This window comes from Dendroctonus ponderosae, unplaced genomic scaffold (genome assembly GCF_020466585.1).
Source record: "Dendroctonus ponderosae isolate FM_Combo_2020 unplaced genomic scaffold, Dpon_F_20191213v2 Dpon_F_20191213_3, whole genome shotgun sequence".
Classification (NCBI taxonomy): domain Eukaryota; kingdom Metazoa; phylum Arthropoda; class Insecta; order Coleoptera; family Curculionidae; genus Dendroctonus; species Dendroctonus ponderosae.
Window position 1 is genome coordinate 211,408 of NW_026018508.1, and position 21,782 is coordinate 233,189.

Consider the following 21,782-nt stretch of genomic DNA (forward strand, 5'->3'; position numbering starts at 1 on the left):
AATGTCAACTTCGTCGAAGCGTATTTGGTGGCCGTCTAGTAGTGCGTGCTCCGCTACTGCTGATTTTTCCGTTTGTCCCAATCTGCAACTTCGTTTATGCTCCGTGATCCTAGTGTTTATGCTTCGTTTTGTGGTGCCGATGTATGCTCTTCCACAGCTGCACGGAACTGTAGACTCCTGGTGCTGATAAAGGATCTCGTTTGTCCTTGGCCGATCTCAAAGTCTGTTGGATGGTTCGAGTTGGTTTGAAAATGGTTTTTACTTGGTATTTCTCCAATATCTTGCCGATCCTGTCCGTGACTCCATGTATGTACGGGAGGCAAGCCCAACTCGTTTGGTTATAATAAGGTGCTTATTGACGTTCCATCTGGTGTTATAGGGGTGATTAACTGTTTCAATAGAGGATGCCTTTGTATGGCCATATAGGCACACAGAGTAAATGTACAAAGTTCTAACATATGGAGCATCCTCATAATACAAAAGAGCTGTAGAATACTGTTTAGTCTTTCCAAATATATCTTTTAGAATATAATTCTAAACCACTTTCAACTGTTTAAGAGAATCATCATACAGGCCACCCCAGACAATAATTCCATATCTCATCAGGGAGTCCCCCAACGCCCTGTAAACTATTAGCAGGATTTGTCCGCTTAAAATCTGCCTTAAAGTGTAAAATCTAGGAATAAGTCTTCATATGTGGTTAGCAAGTCGTGTTACATGTTTGTCCCATTTGCGGTGTCTATCAATTGTGATACCCAAATACTTGGGGGACTCCCAATACATCCATCCCCCCGTCGTAAAGTGTCGCCGATTTACAGAGGTAAACGAGAAAGCTATATAATTTGTTTTATCAATGTTTAGTGTCAGAATGAAAGTTTGTAGCCAACATATAATCTTTTTAAGTCCTTCTTCTGCTAGTGTTCTAACATCCAACCACGACGATCCATTAAAGAGGATAACTGTATCATCTGCATAAGATAAATAATGGTACCGTTTTTTATTTTTAGTTCTGTTAGAGTTTATTAGAATATATTGTTCCATGTTTAAATGGTAGCATATTGGAATACTTAAGCAATCGAAAAGAAAAATTACGATCTTTGTTTGAAATTACGAAAATTTTTGATATTAAAAAAGTTCTCTTCTACAATTTTTTCATAAAAAGTCGAAGAGAAAGTCGAGAATATTTATGCCTGCCGTGTATCTTAACAGGTAGTGACTTTTTTTCAATCAGGCTAAAATTCAAAATTTATGACATTCTTCTGGACTCGTAGGTATTTAGTGAGAGCAGTAAAAATTAAAAAAACTAGACAAAAATATGCCTACAAAATTCAACCCAAAATTTTGCTTCACCAAACAAAGCAAATGGGGTACGTACGCTCCGTATCTGTCATGTTGCACAATTTCAGAAAAATATCATTGCAATCAATCGTTACTAATCCACTTTATTCAGATGAGAACAACTCGCAATGTTTCACAATGTCAATTGAGTTTCCATAGCAATGAAGGGAATTTCTGGGTTTTCATGCATACTCTCATTACAGCACATGCGCCACCATTCTTTAAAGTTTTCCTCAACTTTACTTTACATAGTTCTCTTATATACATAAATTCAAAAAATTTATCAGATTTAACAGGTTAACCCACCAGGAGGGATGCAGCTTTCATCAACATTAATTGATAAGAGTTTCTTCAAAAGGTCGAAATTACAGAAAAATTGGGTAGTATCTTCATTTGGTGCTGGATGCCTGGTGTTGGGTTTCTACCAGCCTTAACACACTCGCAATCTGGTCTTATGAGTACGACATTCTGTATGAGTTTAGGAGTCATCTGTGGGTGCAGTAGCTTTCACTTTTACCAACAGCTTTTCTATTTTCGCACAGTCGCCAATTTGCTTGTAATAAACTACACACGGGGAATTCCGGGAGTTCCACATGCGGAAAAACATATTTTTCTTCTTGTCGCAGGACTTGTGATTAGTCAAACGTTCCACACCTAAAGACTAGTTGGCCAATAGTCTTCCAAACGAACCTCAAAACATTTTTAAATAATGGCTAAAGATTTGGATAAAGTTGCAAATCAATGCAAGTAATCTCTTGGACCGGCGGGAGTCACACTGAATACCTACATCTTATGATTTCTGCACTTAGCGATAGTTTAAAGGTTTAGTTTCTGCAAATTATCCGCGAAGTATTCCACTATTTGAAAAATAAACAAAATACTTTATATTTTGCCGTATTCCCCAATAAAGCTCAGGTGGTCCCTCTAGAGAAATGACGCGAAAATGTTCGATTTTTTTTCTTAGTCAGAATTTAGTTCAGTTAGAAGATTGCTACTATTTTTATTTGTCAGAATATTCATTAGTTAGAAGGATATTGAAATGCCCCTATGTATACACCGCTAAAACTCACTCAAAATGTATAGCTTAGTTCTGGTATTATAATTAACGATTGTAATATTCACATCTGTGTCCCTTGGCAATTGGAGACATGACAATGTGGCTTTATTGAAATTCGGGAGACGCTCTGGGATTTTGCATCTATTATCCACTTAAATAGTAAGCTGAATGATTTATGGGGTACAGCATAAAATCAGCATGGAGATTGGGAATAAATTTTAAACAGTTTTCCCCTCACTAAGGATTCGACTTCCGAAATGTTTGACAAGACGATGCTTTACGATGCTCACCTTGAGAGCCATCAAGACAATTTATTCATATGTGTAAACGCAATCAACCGAACCTAGAGGACTGACATGAAAATATGACCAGGGTCTTTACGCATAATCGGCACATTTATATGGCCACTCAAAATTGTTTTACTGTGGCATTTACAAATAACTCTTCCTAGGCTTGATGAGCAATATGAATGCTTTTAGAGCGTAATTGTACCCAATTAATTTTCGAGGTATAATTACGCTGCAATCAAATTTATTGTTGGCGCGACATGCACAACTTCGAAATAGTATTGCCTTTAACAAAATAGTAGGTACTGAGTATTGTGGTACATCTTGACACAGATGACAAAGATATCTTTAGCTTTACCTTAGTGGAATTTTTGAAATTCCGCAAATATTGAGCTACATGTGTATGCGAAATTCCTCAGTTTAATTGGCAAACGCTTATATCAAATAGGTAATATAATTTGTATTTTACTTATATTTCAAATATTCCACAGGTTAATGCTATAACATTATTATTTTATAGCTTAAGCATTGATGCTTGGTTCGATCCATATCAAAAATAATAATTAGTGTATAGAACATGCATAACGACATAGGTTTTAAAATGTATTTGATTTAAATTAAAACAGCTTGTTCTGATTACTTACTTGGTACGTACCATTTAGGGGAGATCTATCTGAACATAAAACTAGATACAAATAAAGGTTAACTTGTACAAATAAATTCAGAAAGTGATTACACGGGCACAAGCGTGTTTGGAGTGTGCCATGCATCCGTTTGTACGATGATACGATGATACGAAAGTGTTTCGATTGGTTGGAGGTCTGTCAATTCGTCCGTCGTCGTACCAAGTTTTTAACTTCCCATTCATTGTTTGCATATTATATTTTACGTTTAATTTATTGTAAGTTTTAATAATGAAAACTAAACTTTCACGATAAATTAGGATTAACGAAGTGCTTCTGTTTTCGTTATTATGGATTAGGCACAACAGGGAAAGTTAAAATGCACGAATATTTTGGTTTCCAAACCATACTTGATAACATAAAATAAACGAATATTTCATAATATAAGTGTTTTTTAATTAATTTGGACCGATCCCTGAGTGGTATCCGAGAATCGCATCACCGCAGTCTGCCGTTATACTGTTTATCAAGAGATTTTTCACTGATATTGTAGGTACTCTCAAAATATACGTTCCCCCTCAATTTTACTTCCATCTGCTGGGATATCTATTGATTGAATTGAATCAACTTTTTTCCGAAACCTTATCTAGACAGGAACGCCGGAACATTGACGAAAACAAACAAGTAAAATGAAATTTTTGATATTTAATTTCATTTATAATAATATTGAATCCGCACTTAAATTCCACCGAAAATCGTAAAAAGTCGAGACATGTGGTGCTTCGTCTACGTTTTAATTATTATTTATATTACGTTATATCGATTTAATACTGGAGTTAAAATTAAGCGTTGAACGGTTTGCTATTACATATAACTAACCAATATATAAATTATATTTAATTCTATTATATATACCTCCATTTTAAGCAATGTTCCCGTGTCATTTTACTTTCTATCAGAATATTCGAAACATACATATTTCTTAAAAATTCGTTAGATCGACAATTCATAATTTGGTTTTATTACATGTACAACCGAATATTTTCATAAATAAAAATTTGTACACACTTATAGATTTATAGTAATAGTAATTAATACTTGCGACCAATCATGTGCATTATTAATAATTGAGTTTGTTTTCTATCTGTAAAATTCTGTAAGCACAAACAAAATATTTAAATATCTACAGCTTACTGTAAATATTGCCCATTAAAAACCAAATGTATCACTGACGCAACCTAAAATGCGGACCGTTTTTCCTTCCGACAATCGGATAGCAAATACCCATCCAATAGCCAGCAAAATCGGAACATGATCGGATACAAAAACGGAGACGGATCGGGCAGGTCGCGGAAAGATGTGAACTACGGCTTCGATAGTCCAGTACCATTTTGCTCTCAGATCTTCGTCCGATTGTATGATCGGAGTCGGATCGAATAGATGTGAGGCCTTTAGTTCCGTCTAGAATCCGGCAAGCATGGTTATCGTTCACAATCCAAGGTTATCGTATACATGGGACAGATGGAAATCGGGATCGTACGAACGTCTAAAGGGTCTGACCAATAGAAACACTTTCGTTCCATCGTATCATCGTATAAACGGATGCACAGGACACGAGCTTTAACCGGACAAAACTTCGAACACCTCTTGTAAACAGGGTTGTTGCACAAAAAAATTGTTTGGTTGGAACTTCTCCGAAATACAGCTTGAGGGTCGTTTAGAAGAATGCTTAAAGCACATAAAAAAAATTATATAAAAAAGGGAAAAATTAAAGTTTTGCCAGATTTGCTTGTAAAATGACGTCACGCGAGAACGTTATTGTCCTGGCTCTGACATAGAGTCGCACAAATCCTACGCTAGTTACATGCCCATAACTAGCAGAATGTACACATGCTTGCATAGAAGCAAGCTAATCGTCTTTAAGACACAAATCCAATCGCAGAACAGGTAAAATAATTAACGTTATAACCAGAATGTACACCTGCATTGAAGCAAGCTGCGCATTTTCAAATGTAAATTTAGTAACATGAAATATAGGTTAGCTTGTAAGCTTGTAAGCGTTGTAAGCTCGCATTAGATTGCATWGCATTTTAATCTGTTTCATTGTTACCTGTTTTTTCTGTGTTAGTTAAAAAAAACTAATACTTAAAGACCATGGCTGAAGACGGATTTTTAAAAGCTCAATCGGATAGTTTACCGGCAGCGGATTCATTCATGGTTGCCGAGTTTTTCAATAGTGAAGTATTTACTTCCACAGAACAACGTGGAATTAAAGCCAAAAGGTACGTATGGAAAAGAAACGTATTGCTTGGTAGTAATAATACAACAGTGAATAAATTATTCATTTTTATTTCTAATGCATTAGTAAAATATTCGCTGTAGATTTAGAGGTCCAACCTCAAAACATAATAAACAATAATCCACTTATTTTCAGTCAAACAACTAACGCGAGGACATTTTCGAGACAAACCCAAGCAAAACCAGCTCAAATTACAGCAACTGAACGCTTACGTCCGTCTTTTTCTAGCTCACCAGAACTAGAAAGCAGACATATATTATCTGAACATAGGCTTACATCAAATTCAGGTTCTATTTGGCAGGACAAAATATACCAGGAAGGTATAACAAAAAACAGAAGTAATCTTCCTTCTCACGAAGATGATAGTTCCGCCTCTCAAATAAACAATATGGTAGAGATCAACAAAACAGAACTTATATATCAAAATCAACAAAACAGAACTTATATATAATAGATATAATAAACTCAAATGTTTCAATAAATACAGATAATCTTTAAGAAACCATAACATCCAACAACAAAACAAACATAATATATATTTTGTCAATGGAACTGCAGGTCTGCGGTATCCAAGAAAAAAAAATTAGATTCGTTGTTAGATCAAAATGAAGTTCATATAGCTTTATTATTGGAAACTTGGTTTAAACCCAGCAAGTACGTGCCATTTAGTGATTCCAACGTAATCCGTAAAGATCGTCAAGATCGCAGAGGCGGTGTCGCAATTCTGATTTAATATAATATTAAATATACTGAGATTATAGGGCCAGAACTCTCCAAAATTGATTATGCCAGGCATAAAAATTTTAGTTATTAAGTTAGCTGTAACATTTGTTACCGCCTATGTAAGACCTCAAAAAAAATATCAGTACAAAATTGGACAGAATTTTTCGCAATATTTAAAACTCCTGTCTTTATAGGCGGAGATTTCAATTCCCATCACGAGGCGTGGAGTTGTGTAAATAGTAATATGCCAGGAAGAAATCTGCTAAATGTATTGATATGAATAGCTTAGTGTATTTGAACGACGGCAGTTTTACGCGAATTAACCCAAATGGAATGCATAACTCGCCAATAGACTTAACTATTGTAGCTCCCATTATTCACACACTCACAATGGACGACACTTTCGGCTCAGATCACGCTCCCATATAGATTGTATATAATATTTCCCAATGGCACATATTAACTACTCAAATAAGAGCCAGAAAATGAAACACAACTAAAGCGGATTGGAACCAATATTATCTGGAAAGCATAGATCAGTTCGCTAACTTACAAAACCCTACATATTAAAAATATATAGGATCACTTTATAAGATAATTGAGACGACAATTCCTCAGTACAGTGATCTCAGAAATTCAAAGCATCGCGGAAAATCTTGGTGGAATGAGAAGTGCAGCTAGATGGTATGTAAAGAAGAAAATGTTCTGTGGAATATACGAATGATTTAAGTCTAACAAATCTCCCGAAGTACAAAAAGTCTGACGCTATGGCAAAGACGATAATTAAAGACTCTAAACTGAAAAATTGGATCGAATATTGTTCATCGATCAGTCAAACCTCCCCGATTCGCAAGATGTGGAGAAAAGTAAACAGTTTTAAAAACCGTAAACAAGAGAATACTTACGTAATCAAAGATGATGAACCACTACAAAACTTAGAGAAAAATTTGGAAGTGGAGCTAGATCATCCTCTTTGCAGACCATTCGACATGGTGGAGCTACATATAGCTATAAAGAAGTCAAACAACACTTTTCCTGGAGTCGACAATTTTCTATATTCCATGTTATCAAACCTTTCTACACGGGCTAAGAATATTCTGCATAAAGTGTTTAACCAGATCTTTCAAGAGACCCAGCCCATTCCAGAGGATTGGCAAAAATACATTGTTCTTCCAATAATTAAACAGGGCAAAATCATAATATCGCCAACACTTATCGACCAATTTCATTGGCATTGGCTTCGTTCGATCAGTGCTGGACTATGGAAGTATCGTTTACGGATCAGCTGCCGACACTCACCTTAGGAAAATAGAAACTATTAAAAGCAAATGTCTAAGACTACTAGGACAGGATATCTAGAAAGTACCCCGATCATAATCATGGAAGCTGAATTATCGGAACATCCAGTAGCTTTAAGACAAATTTACCTTAGTGACAAATTACTATTATAACTCTTATTTAAAAGGGGTGATATAATAGATTTGATATACACTTAATCACAGTATTAAATTTTGTACATAATTATTGGAGGTTGGTCCTATTATCTCAGATAGCAGCGCACTTCAAGTTATCAACAATAGTTTTGAAACATGTTCCAATAACTACATTATCAGTAAAATACTGAAAACTCATTTAGAACTATTAACCCAGGGTAAAGTAGTAGAACTAATGTGGGTTAAAGCACATATAGATATACAAGGAAATTATATATTGGACATGTCTGCAAAAGAAACTACTAAATTAGATAGTTATGTAAGCAGCAGCTAATAAAATAACATAATCCTTGCGACGTTGCCACCCTTTGCCAATGAATAGGCGCGGTCAATTTCTACCTACCAGTATAGCTTTTTAACTCGCAGGCTGATAACTAAAGCTCCGATCCAACGGCAAGAAAATTTGAAGAAAATGGCGCCTATATAGGCAAAGATTAAAAAAAAAGGCAAATATATTGTGATATAGCCGACAATAACTATAGGCAACTGCCTTATCTTTCATATACTCGTACATGCCTACACATAAATGTAAATTAAAGAAATATGTTTACTGCGCATATTAAACAATGTATTAAAGAATTTACATTATGTACCCAACAAATATAAAACGCTACAATGAAATATTAATAATAATAATAATAATAGTAACTACAGTTAACTTAAGCATTGTTACTATGTAATATTTTTTTCATTTATAGCTACAACTAAGTCCCTTTCTATATTATCGGTTTTCAAGTACAGCCTTCTGTCACTTAAAATAAGTTGTACATCATTACATCGAAAAAGATCGTTCGACGTCAACAGATGTAAATGGAGCAAACTTGAGGCTGGATAATATATCGGGATCAATTTACAAATCATCAGAAAAGTCTCCTTTCAAAACCTTAGAAATATTAGTAAATATTGAAAATCCTTCATTTTTATCAAAAACATTTTTCATTTTTCTGGAAAGAATCTGACCAATGCTTCCGGGTGCTGAATTAATTGTTACCTTTAAGTTATTTGTTAGTTCAATTGATTCAGATAAAGATATGTTTTGTMTTTCCMGGAAAGTAATAGTTTTTACAGTTACTTTAAAATTTTGATTTGTATAAGCTAGCTGTTGTGTTAGTCTTAGGATCTTTCAAAATCATTTTGGCTTCCGAAGTACTACTTTCAAGTTCTGACATGACTGCAGCTTTTAAGATACGAGTATATGCGGCAGCATCTGAAAACATTAACATCATTTTATTGCTTGGGATGGCGTTGGGTAAGAAAAGGTTTGTTAAAGTGTCTTGTATAAATCTACTAATAGTTAAATTGTAAGTTTTTTCTAATTCTTTAACAGCAATTAAATAAGGTCTGTTTGAAAAAAATTTACTCAAAATTCCAACCATCAAATTAGCTATATATCTGCAGCATACATCTGTCGTTTTGTCAACACTAATATATAAAAACTTTCCTTTCAACTCTGCTTTAATTTTTGAAATACATTCAATATGACATTTGTCTAAGGTTAATTTTCTCAATGTGCTCTCATCCGGCACAGATTTAATAAAATTCTTTCTGAACAAAGCTTTTAAACTAGGTTGCGACCATCATCTGACATATTTCAAGTTTAAAATTGTCTTCCTGCGTTTTTTTTTTTTGAACAGACTAAACTTTCTCTCAGAGGAGTTTGAAACAATCTAGTCGAGTTATTCTTTTCAGTATTCCTTTTATGAAGATGCGTTCCACAATGCTGATCAATAAAGTACTTTTTAGTACATAAAATCTGGACATTAAACAAAATAATAATTAGAAATTCCACATTGAAAAAATATAAATGAAACTTACCGGTTTACCGCAAGGTTTGCAAAACACTCCATCTCCTTCTAAGGAAAGGCTCGAGTGTGGTCGAATCTGAATACGCAAAGTACCTTGGGATCTACCTGGATGATCTACCTTAGGATGACTACCCACATAAATCTAACAGTGTAAGAAGCCAAAAAGATGACATCCCTACTATATAAGATCATGCGAAGAATAGGCGGCCCAAACGCAAGGAACAGAAGGATCCTGCTATCATGCTCGGTAACCTCTGGAACCATTTACGGAGCCCAAATATGGCACAAGACGCTGAAGCATCAGCACTATAGGAACTTGCTAACTACTATAAACAGGAAGCTGGCGGTCCTAATAACCTCTGCATATAGAACCGCACCAACGGTTGCTATAGAGGCTACTTTAGGCATGATCCCTATAGACCTCCTAGTAAAGGAAAATATCGAAATAATTAACATAGGCAAGGAGTACAAAAAAGAGAACGTTCATCCAGAACGTCACCAAGTGGAAGGAAAGCAAACTCGGGGAAACCAACTATTCCACGCAGGCAATCACAGAACGCGGAGTTTTTGGATCTGATCTGAAGAAGGTAAAGAAACAAAACAATGATGACTGCTGGTTCTGCAAAGCAGTGGACAAGGACCCCAGAGTATACAATTTTTGATTGCCAGAAATTCACAGAAATAAGAACGGAAGCAGAAGAAAAGTGCAACGCTATTATAAACAAGCAAAACATCAGCGAAATCCTAACCAACAATCAAGCATGCTGGAAAGGAGTAACGAAAATGCTGGAAGAAATAATGACAATCCAAACAGAAGAAGAAAGGAGGAGAGAAAGGGAATAATTTCTCTCTCTCTCTCTTAAAACTCCCTAAACGCGGAACATCGCATCCTCGGAGTAATGTCCTATAGGCGGTTCCGAGGAATAAAACAATGAGGAAAGAGTTTTAGTCGGTCGATGCTTCCTGATTGGAACATCATCTCGGCACACCCCCCGGCGCCAGGACACCAGCCTGGGCAGTCTGTTCAACAGTATTCTTGAACCTCGTAAAGAAAATATTTTTTCCAGATATCTCCGGAAGTAGCAGAACTTTTAAAAATATTCAACAATCATTTTAGTAAGCTCTAGATTGCGCAATTTTGCCCCAATTTAACCAATATCGTATCAAGTGTGGTTACCGAAATGCCCATGGGTGAGCTTCAAAAACCGACAACCTGTACAGAAATATTTTATACACAGAAAAATATAGTAAAATTAAAAGACATAAAAGAAAATCTATTATTCATAAAATATATTCTCCTTAAGTACCACTTATTAAAGCACCTTTAGGTGTATTGACAGTTCCGCAAACAATATTTATAACATAATCTAATAATTAATTGATTAGAACGATTGATTATTTGTGCAAGCATGAGGTTTATTTGACATTATTTGTGCAAACATCTTGACTTGGACTCGGTTTCTAGAACCTCCACAGCAGTTATCTTATTGACACTTTGAATACTAGACGGTCTTACTAATACACATTGCTAAGCTGCAAGCATTTGGTCGATATGTTTAAAGCCCCTGTCTGTCATAATGTGCATATTAGGTTGCAAACCTTCTAATTATCCACATTGTTCTGTAATGATAGAGTCAGATGTACGGCCACCAAACCCACTCGAAATATAATTTATTATGCCATCTGGGGTTGACGATATCAAGTACTTTATTGTAGTAGCTTTCTTGTAATTTGACCATGTAAGAGCTTGTTTGACTGGATCTTCCGGCTTCTGAATTTCAATTTGTAAACAATCGATTATGGCGTAAACTTTACTATAATGTGCGAGAAATGGTATAGGTAGACGTTTTTTTTTAACTTTAACATTAGACTATTAAAGTATTTAACTTGTCGCTTATTAGTGCAAGAGATTTTGTAAAAATTCTACTCGCTGTACTTGCGGAAAATCTAAAATAACCACCTTGTTCAGCAAAAGTTTTGTCATTTTCTGAAGAACTAGATAAATATTTACAAAAGCCAATTTTGCAATATACATGAGAATTCTGATACGTTCTCTGATATTTCACTCGTTAAACTTGAATCTGATGAGGGGTATGCGTTTTTGGTATCCGTTTTTACTTCTATGGGAGATAATGCTATATTAGTAGTCGAACACTTAATTGGCGAACAATTCTGGCAAACTGCAGCTGTGCGAATGTTACATTGAGATGACTTGCTTCTATACTTCGGCTTTAAACTTACTTGTATGGCTACTGTTGTACCACTACAAGCAGAGTTTTCGGTTCTTGTAACATCTTTTACTTGTTTCTGTTTACAGATTTTACGTCTGGCGTTTTAGATGTACTAGGTCTGTATGCATCTAAAGCGTTATTTATAATGTTAAGTCTATTACGTTTGAAAAGTATAGATCGTATAAGAGCGTCACTACTTCGCTTTCTGCCTATTTGGCAAGCAAATGTATTTTGTTTTTTGGTTTCAAGAACTACTTGCACTCAATCGCTAGGAGCAAAATTATGTATACAGGGTGATTCAAAATTGGCGTCATTCCTCTGGAGGTATGTCTGGCGCTGTTATAGGAGTACAGAAAAAATAGTAAAAGAAATTAATTGTTATTAAAAACTGAGAAATTTGCAAAAAACTATATCAGAAATACGGCAGCAATGTTTTTCAAGGTAATCTGSCTAATTAACATTGCGCAAATACCTGTTGCTTCGTAATTATTTAAAACTCCGGTAACCATGGAATTATACAGACTGACAATAAGATAGACAAGGATAAACGGTAAATTCAGCAAGATTTGTTGACGAAATGTCAACCTGTTCTCATAACCTCGAATTCTGCGGGGTTTCGTGTTTACATGCATTCTCTATACAACACCAAACATTTGAATGTTTAACTCCAAACAAGCTAGTGCCTGTGTAATTTCATTATTATCCACTCTTATCAAGCAGCTTCTCGTATTCAGTTAATTAACTCCTGCTCCATTTCTATCTCCTTGTGGTGTGTGTATCGTACAAACGTAGTAGGAATGAAGCTGGTATTTATTTGGCGCCTGGGAAAGTGTCAGTTATTGTGCTCTGAGTGCCCCTGGAAGGCCCTGATTCGGTTATGTCCAATACTTGTTCCTGTGTGCTTGGAACCCGAACATCGATTGTCGACCACTATCTTCCTGGAACCACTCTCCTCGCCCTTTGTTGGTGTGAGTTCTTCCAGCAAATTTGTACTATCTGTTAATGACAAAAAACATCATTGCCCCTGTGCTTTTTCATTAAAAAATTGTAGAAGAGAACTTTTCCAATATGCTACCAATTAAGCATTTAAAAATTTCAAAATAATAACAAAGTTAAATAACAAAGTTGAAATTCGATCTTCAACTGTTAATATCTTCCAGAAATTTTCGGAAAAAAAATTTTCTATATTTTTCTCGTACTCCTCAAGGGAGCCTCTATCACCCCTTAAAAGGAATGACGCCAATTTTGAATCACCCTGTATAGTGTTTTTAATGTTTTCCAGTCAGACCGAAGTCTTGATCATTCGGAAGGTTAGAATGACCAGACACTAAAAATGTATGGTAAATAGTTTCAATTTTGTAGTCGCTGGATAATTTAATGTAAGTGCAAAGGGCTGCCATTTTAAAATTTCTATTTTGACCACCACACTGATCGCTATAGATTATTAACTTTCTTTTGGTAACAAAGTTATTAATATAGTGACTAATACAGGAACGAATTTCCTGGGGACCCCGGGATGCAACGCTTTCATCCCACATGTGTACATGTGTACTAGGTCTATGTCTACTGTGTCTACTAGTACTTTGAAGATAATGAATTMCGAAACAAAATGTCCAGAGTTGCCTTTTGTAGTACGTAACTCCTGTTGAAATAATCGGCGTGGCCAAAGTTTTTATTAAGTCAAAAGAGRTTACTGTGAGATCATTATCTGATTTTGMAGCTTCGGCATCGTTCCTCATGCCTGGTCTAGCAGCATCAGCTTTTCTCCGATGCAGCTCTTGGTCCACTCAAATTTTTTCACATTCTTGGCCATCTGCCATAACTGCCTTAATTTTGATATTAAATGCATCACATTTGCGACAACTGTCGGATACTGGTGCATAGAACTTTAAATTAAAATCGTTTTTAAATATTTGACAAAAAATTGAACATTGACGCTGGATGTTGAGTCTCACCTTTGTACAAATTGTACATCTTGGTTATGTCTAGTTCTGGACAAAAATACTTGACATTTGTTTTTTTGCAACGAATAATGTGACTGAAAAGAACTACAAGCACGCGACAAATGCGTSGWCMCTAAATGCAAAAACGGCCCACACGTGTTTTGGGCTRGTCTTGCCTAGAARATGGGAACCGGCTACAAATGCAAAAGTGAGTTTGGCTGACATATTGTGGTGCAATCAGCAAACGAAGCTTGGRCCGGTTYTGCATGATGAAATTTGACTTATTTGTSARCCATWTTTGYCRTAAACTCAATATTTAAAAAAATGTGGCTTGGGCCACTTTTGTACTCAACGCCTCMAATATTATCGTTAATCAGCAAAGGGGGGTGGCGGTTTTACGAACTTCACMGTTGGAATATTATAGACATCTCTGCCGTGTTCATTCACAATTGTATGGTGGTGCCCGTCGTYCTAAGCCAAGATATATCTCTTCTTAGGACACTGGTTTCGTCTTAAATAATTGTTTTTATCAARGTAGCTTATAAAAAATGTACGTAAAAAATATAAATGTATTTCAGTTGTTAGATCCGGTTTGTGCCCGTATTACTTTATGCGGATTTGCCTCGAGCGTCAACTTCAAGCAGTGGCGGAACTTCGACTTTCGTTTCTTGTTCCATTATTAACTACTTCAATTTCGCCTGGGTAACACAATGAATTTTTAGGTGTTCACACCGCGACACCGATACGGCTTACCGTATCTCTACCGCGACACAGCGCGCCACAGTTTTTATATGTTGGGCAATAAGAACAGAAGACGCTGTGTTTAGTGAAGACTAGTGGTTTGTACGTTCGCCAGCGGTGCAGCGCGTTCAATATATTTTTTTTTGATTTTACTGAAAATAGACTATAACAGATGCCGGTTGCGTTGTTTTAATGAAAGGAATTAATAAAATGGCAATACATTTTCTTCTTGTAAAATCTATTTGTCTCACAAGCATCTGTGATTGGTTTCGAAGATACTGAGTCAGCCTTAAATTATGACCGAATGACTTTCTTTTGTTTTATATATGTAAGGGCTGACAAACCCATTTAAATTTGCTTTTTGGCCTCCTTCGCCTACTAATTTTTCATGCTTTCATGCAACCTGGCAGTAATAAAAAAGCAGACATTTATCTTTTTGCTTTTCTGAAATATGGCAACACCAGATTTGTACTTGTATTGATCCGGATCGAGGGTCTAAATATGTAGTGATCCCGCTCGTAGGACTAACATGTAGTGGTCTCGCTAAGCCAAATTATTCGGCTTGCAAGACCAGTAGAAAGGGAAGGGAATTTCCGGGTTTCAAAGAACAAATGCGTTTGCTGAGAGACGAGTGTTGCGTGGGCCCAGTTGGAAGCAGCTGCAGGAATAATAAAGTTTAGGCGATTCTGAAGGTCCCTAACCAGCACTGCTAAAGACGAGACGACTTTATTTTCTAAGCATGAGTGATTGGGCGGGGAAGTATGGCCGTACACTCACCGAGAATTGTGAGAGTAGTCGAGCTCGATTGAGACCTTAGGTAACTTTGGCTGACCGGCCGGAAGGAAACTAGATTTCCAATATTTACAACTGTGCGTTCTTGGTGACCGCTTTCGAATGGGATCGAGTGAGTTTACGGAGACGGCTTTTGTTTTAACTGGACCGCTTTTTGCTGCATCCTCGACAAGCCAAGCAACATATTTGAAACTACGTTTTCCGTTAATATTTTTAAATTACTTGCAGCGAATTAAGTGAATGAGGTTTAAAGAATACTAAAGCCAGTCGTCAGAAGCTTAAAATTTCCATGAAGCAGAACCAAAAAGTTAGTAGGAACATGAACCAGTATGCTACGAAATCGGCCCCTAACGTCATACGGGGAGTTAGTTTGATCTTTCGGCCCTACCAAATGTGGATTTGAATTTCAAACCGTGCCTCTGATAAAGCTGTTTAAATTTTCAATAAAAATCAAACTAGGCATTAAGGATCAAGTCTGTCTTTCCCTAACCTTGGGCGAGTTTTCATGTGGAAAAAGCCATCCCTCTGCAATAAATAATGTCCATCCACGAGAACTCAGTTTTCAAGAAAAAAGTTGGAAAGTATAAGTAAAATTTTAAAGAAACATAACCATTGAAAGTTCGACAAAAACAAATAACTACCATTTTGTTCATCAATCAGTTTTGACTGATTTGATTTAACAAAATCAACGTCTCCACCCCAACAGGATTTTCCGTTTCACAGTGGAATTTGCCGTAGTGTAAAAATAAAAATAGTCTGAATAAAATATGAATGTTTTCGAATGTGATTCTCGTAGCCGACGTAAGGGAAAAATCTCAATTAGCTTGCTAACCCAACATTCCATGATTTGCACATGTTCAGTTTGTTGCTAACATTTTCTTATTTACAAGAACACATGCGCGTTGAGTACCATAAGTGACTGAGAAATTAGTGTGTCTTTTCCTCCTTTCATGGCGTACTCAAGATTTATTTTGGTGCATTTTGACCAATTAAAATCGGGCAGTTTCATCACGTTGCAAGTTTTCCTGGCGTAATTGGGTGTAGAAATGGCACCCACATTGAAATAGCAAGGTGGATCAAATATATGAACAATAAAGCTGTAGCTGGATCGAACTTAAGGATATTGTTATTCATTGGCCAGGTTCTGATCATAGCAGAATTTTTATGGCAGTTCCATGAAGATAGTGCTCGTGTCCAGAATAGGTATATGTATACGTCAAAAACATTGAAAAACCCAAAAAGAGGAGCCGGGCAGCGATATAATAACGCATATCTTTTATCAAGGAATGTTATGCAAGGCGCTTTTGGTGTATGGAAAGGTCGTTTTAAACGTTTAGAAAAGGGCTTGCAAGTATCATTACGACATACCGCCAGAATTGTTGCTGCTATAGCGGTGGTTCTTAATATTTCTATTGACACCAGCCAGAAGATCGATGAAAGTATAACTATGGAGGAAACTTAAACGTTTCCGCAGTCCGAAGTGCCAAGTAGGGCATTCAGCGCTGCTTTTATTCACGCCATTTTAGCAGATTAACAGTTTAAATTTGATTTCATATTGTATTAAACCCCCAATTGTTCCTAAATTTGTTTATTTATCTCTAGTCTTTTTGCTTTCACTCCCCCCTGTTTTAGAACTTTTTTGGAATGGATGGAGAATGGATATACGAACATTCTGCCATTCTGAAATTGTTTCTCAGGACTCGACATAAAACTGCGCTTGTTGCACTCATATTGCTATACATAATTAATAAACTTGTATTATAAACGGTAATTTTTTCTTCAAACACCCATAACAATACAAGTGATAGTGAAAGTTGAACTGATGTTATGAAACCGGAATGAAGTTATTTACTTATGAGAATACAACCTACTGAAACTGTTTGCTTTGAACCAGTTGCCACTCAAGTGAGTGACTCATTAGTGTCGTTCTTGAATGCCGAAAGTTGGCTTTAGTTAGAGACCACATCTCATGAATAGCGTATGACTGGCGTTCTTGAATTAGGGCCTAAATATTCTTATTAGATAAGTAAATGTGGATGTCACCGTTCACCGGCACCGGCACTGTAACGATACGTACAGGCACCGGCAAAAGCGTCCTAGATTAACATCTCGAATACTAGAGTTGCGGAACATAAAAAGTCAACATATGGGAGATACAAAAAAATATTTGTTTTTTAAATTTCTTAATCGAAAACTGATACACAATGACACAGCGAAAATATTTTGTATGCATTGCAACACGACAAATTTCGGACAGAACAAAAGAATAAACATCAACCTTTAATGAAAACTATTTAATTAAGACAACGATTTAAATGACAATTTAATAGATAGAGAAAAATAGGGGTTTCCCTTGAGCGGGTATTTCGGGCGGTCGTGTGCAAAGCCCGAAGGATGAGTTTGTTGGAGCGCCATTAGCTTTCGCAGCAAAGCTAGAACACTCAGCGATGGAATGCTGCCGAAACACCTACTCAATTCTTTTACCGTGATAGTACATAAAGTGACTTGAATGAGGACATAAAAAAAGGAAAATGGTGAGCTTAATAAAGAACAAGAAAACGTGGTTTGACGACCGCAAACTACCGTCTGCTAACCGTTTGATCTGTACCTTACGTTAACTGCTTAATCAAATGAAAATTTCCAAAAAAATACAAATTGATAATACACAGCCAATAGCAATACTCGCCCCAAACACCAGCAAGTCTCTGAAGTCGCCGCCACGTGATCTCATCCAGACCGTCCCTGGCAATATTCCAACCCAAACGGATGGTCAAGTAGCGGGCAGATCTACCACACAGCAGAATATGGCGGATTCGGAGGTCAAGGTGACGGTGATCGACTATGTTCGGCAATATGTGAAACTTGATGACTCGGTGACCCTGCTGGGTCCACTCCTCGTCCCTTCCCATCAATAACGGTAGTCCGTGAAGGTGGGGCAGCCACCACGTTGCCAGACAAAACCATGATAAAGACTGCTGATGTTTGGGAGAGAGACACAAATATCCAAACATCAAAATTCAAATAATCCCCAAAATATTATTAACCTAATCTGACAAACGTGCTTACTAAATCCAAATTACAAATAAAAATCAGTTGACAAAAATASCTTATTACAATTATAACTTATTACTACATACATTTGAACAACGGGTTAGCAGACAGSRYACCCATTGGCTAAATTCCATTTTAAACCGTTACAGCATTTTATGCCTCATATTTAATCGCACAACAACCAGTAGATTTTTTTGTATTTTGTATTGTATTGTATTTGTATCTTTGTATTGACCAACAGTATATTACATAATAAGAGTTGTAAGGAGCACTTTACGTTAATTATCTAAATTCTACAAAATTCTAATGTCTGGACTACCTAAAACAATACCTATCCTACCTAACTTTAGGAGGTTTCATATTAATAAAGTTTCAACGCTTTCTCACTAAATTGCGGCCTTTAATCCGAGCCATACATATGAGCTCACATCGTGGTCCCCATTAGATCATTTCCACTATGTGCGGCCTATCGAAGTAGAGGACGACCCCCTGTGAGATGAACGATGACAAGAAGAGAATCCAAACGAACTGGAAGCATGTCGCAGATAATTGGAATGAGTGGCAGATTTTGCGGAGGCCTATGTTCAACAGTGGACTATACAGTGCGTTTAAATAATGATGATGGTGAGACACATGAGACATTTTTAAGCTTATCAAGACTTTCAGTCAAGTAAGCCAGTATTCTTGCTAAATTTCATATTTCCGCAACATCGTAGTATAGATAATTGGCAAAATAGTGAACAGGAATCGCGTTTGAGAACACGGATAATACTTATTTATCCATGTAATACACGTTTAGAGCATATTTTGCTAAACCCTAAAGGTGTGGTGAACTGATGATAAATAGTTGCAATAAATAAACCATTCTAATATGAATTTTTCAGAAACCAAAATAGGTATTTACTTACCCCAAGTCATATGTCGATCCTACAACTTTTTTATCGGGCCAAATCATTATGCATCCTATCTGTTCTATACCCCGGTGCCTGCAAGCAATATAAAAGAATTTCAATCAGCATGCAAAAAGCATATAAAAGCAAAAAGCAGATTAAAATGATGCTATCCCGTAATATGAGAAAAATAGTGACCGAATGTCGGAAAGAACCCAATATCAACACAGATGCCAGACGTTTTTTTCTCCGAAAGATCATCCGGTTAAATTCGACTTAAAAGCGATGTCGGTACTGTTCTGTTGCTCATTTTCATCTCTCAATTTCTTCTCAAAGTTGATTTTGTTTCTTTTTCAGATAATCCGGAATAACTGCGCTACAACAGAGTTATGTTGCCGTTGCAGATTCCAAACATCAGTTATCAGATTTATGTTTTAGCCAAAAATTCCTCAAATTTAATTCCTAATTACAAATATTTTAACGAAGCTGCACAAAAAGTTGTTCAAATGGATGTTTGGCAAATTAAAATTTTGTGGCTATATTTTGAGACGGTAGCTTTCCTGAAAGGCTTTTGACCGGTTATATTTAGTGATGGGCACTATCGAATAATTACTAAATGAATTATTGCACCTGCCAAATAAAATAGTTCGAATAGATTTATTTATAGAATAGCGCGCGTTATCTACTGCAGTGTAGGACCCTTACCAATTACAAACTTATATTCTTTTAAAAATACAGGTTTCTAGTTAGTATGAACTAATTGAGTACTGTACTTTATTCATAAAAAAATAATGCGATGCCAATATGACATGATAACGAAAATAAATAGAATTTTAGTGATTGAATTGCCTTCCAATTGCCTGCAAATCGTATGGTGTGTAGAACTGTTGGAAACAATTTATCTTCTGGTCGAGTGGAATAGGTTGATTCATTTTAGGCAGCTTAATTTATAATTTATTAGTTATTTAGGAAGGGCTGCCATCCAACAGGCAAAGTCACATTTCGACAGGTTCAGCCTATTCTCTAGTAACATCTATTAAGTAATGATAATTTTGGGACAATAAAGAACAGGTTAGAATAATGTACCTAAATTATTAAATTTTCTTTTTAAATCGCCTCGTTTTGGAAACCCAATACGCTGAGTTTTGCCTGCGCAGCATTTCCTTAAACGTCTTTAAGCACAACCTAAGTTTAAGGTGCTGGTGAAATCCGTTTCGCCCGTCAAACCGAGTTTCAGACATTAAACTGGTTTGAGATCGCTTGATGAAAATAAGAGAATAAAATAGAGCTGGTATTCAAGCGTTCTGGGTTTTGTGAGTTTCCAGCCAAGCTGTTTACCCAGCAAAATTCTTCCTCACCGCCGATGTACTTCTCCACTTGCGTTGTTTATTCAATGAATTTTATAAGAATCTGAAAGGTAGTACGTAGGGCTTAATTTTCTACTTGTTTAAGTAACTTTTCAAATGGGAAATTTTGGGGAAAACAAAGCAAACTTTAAAATTTTAACGTTAGTTCGGGCAGAAACTTTGATTTATTGACGTCATGGACCCAAATGGTTCCTTGATAAGATGTTTCGGCGATGAGACTCGTAATATATACTGGCAAATAGCCCTGAAGGAGCTGTGCCAAAGATAAAGAAGAAGAAGAAGARGAGCGGACTCGTAATATTTCTCACTTCTGCAACGATGCCAGTGTTTCCAGTTTGCGCTGGCWAAAACGGCCCGTAGTTAAACTAGTTTTATTTCGGCGTTTAACATAAACTTASTYWCRTAAACTTACATAAAYTGCGTTTCGCTTGTTKCTGGTAAAAATCGGCCTTAGGATCTATTCCGTTTTATTAAGTTGCATTCATGTTTAATGTTTGCCTATTTGATTAATTCAGTTWAACGTTTARTTTAGKCAATACACTCTTGTTTTAACTGAATACAAGAAGAATTCCTTSACCTTGTGTTATACAAGTTCTCCTTCGTCTTACAGGAGACAATTATCCCACTGGTTAWCCAGTTTTGTCTTGGTTCCAAGCCTSTATTCAATTCTTATTTGTTTTTTTACAGTTCAGGGTACAATATAAAATGTAAAAAMATAATAATGAAATGTAAAAATACAACAGTCAACTGTTGCATTTTTTTATTTTATGATGAAATTATCTATGCATGAGACTTTTTCATTATTTGTTTCGCATTATCAGTACAAATTCGCTCTTAGATATATCGTGAGATATGTAATTGCAGAAAGGTTATCTTTTCTCCATTTATTAATTTGATATTGGTATTGATAATTGTTATCCCATCTATCTCAATTATTTCAGAATTTGCCCAAAAATTATCTCTAACATACAACATAACTCTATCAGATCGATTCATTTAGCTCTCATTATAAATACTTTTATATCCTTTCATTCGAAATAATTGAGGGATTTCCAAGTACCATGTTTCAGTAGAAACGAAAATTATGGGTTTTCCAGCCAAACGCTCACTAAAAAGTTCTCATTTTTCGAAGTCGGCGTTTA

The 21,782-nt window shown here is 36.0% G+C and overlaps 1 protein-coding gene across 4 annotated transcripts in view; it reads right to left on the bottom strand.

Moving 5' to 3' along the window:
• Positions 1 to 21,782, bottom strand: part of LOC109542504 (tachykinin-like peptides receptor 86C) — a 183,591-nt gene that overhangs the window by 79,730 nt on the left and 82,079 nt on the right. For all 4 annotated transcript variants that reach the window (XM_048665277.1, XM_048665279.1, XM_048665276.1 and 1 more), the window contains one exon: positions 19,292 to 19,369. In XM_048665277.1, coding sequence (XP_048521234.1) covers positions 19,292 to 19,369 — 78 coding nt within the window. The remainder of the gene's footprint in view (positions 1 to 19,291; positions 19,370 to 21,782) is intronic.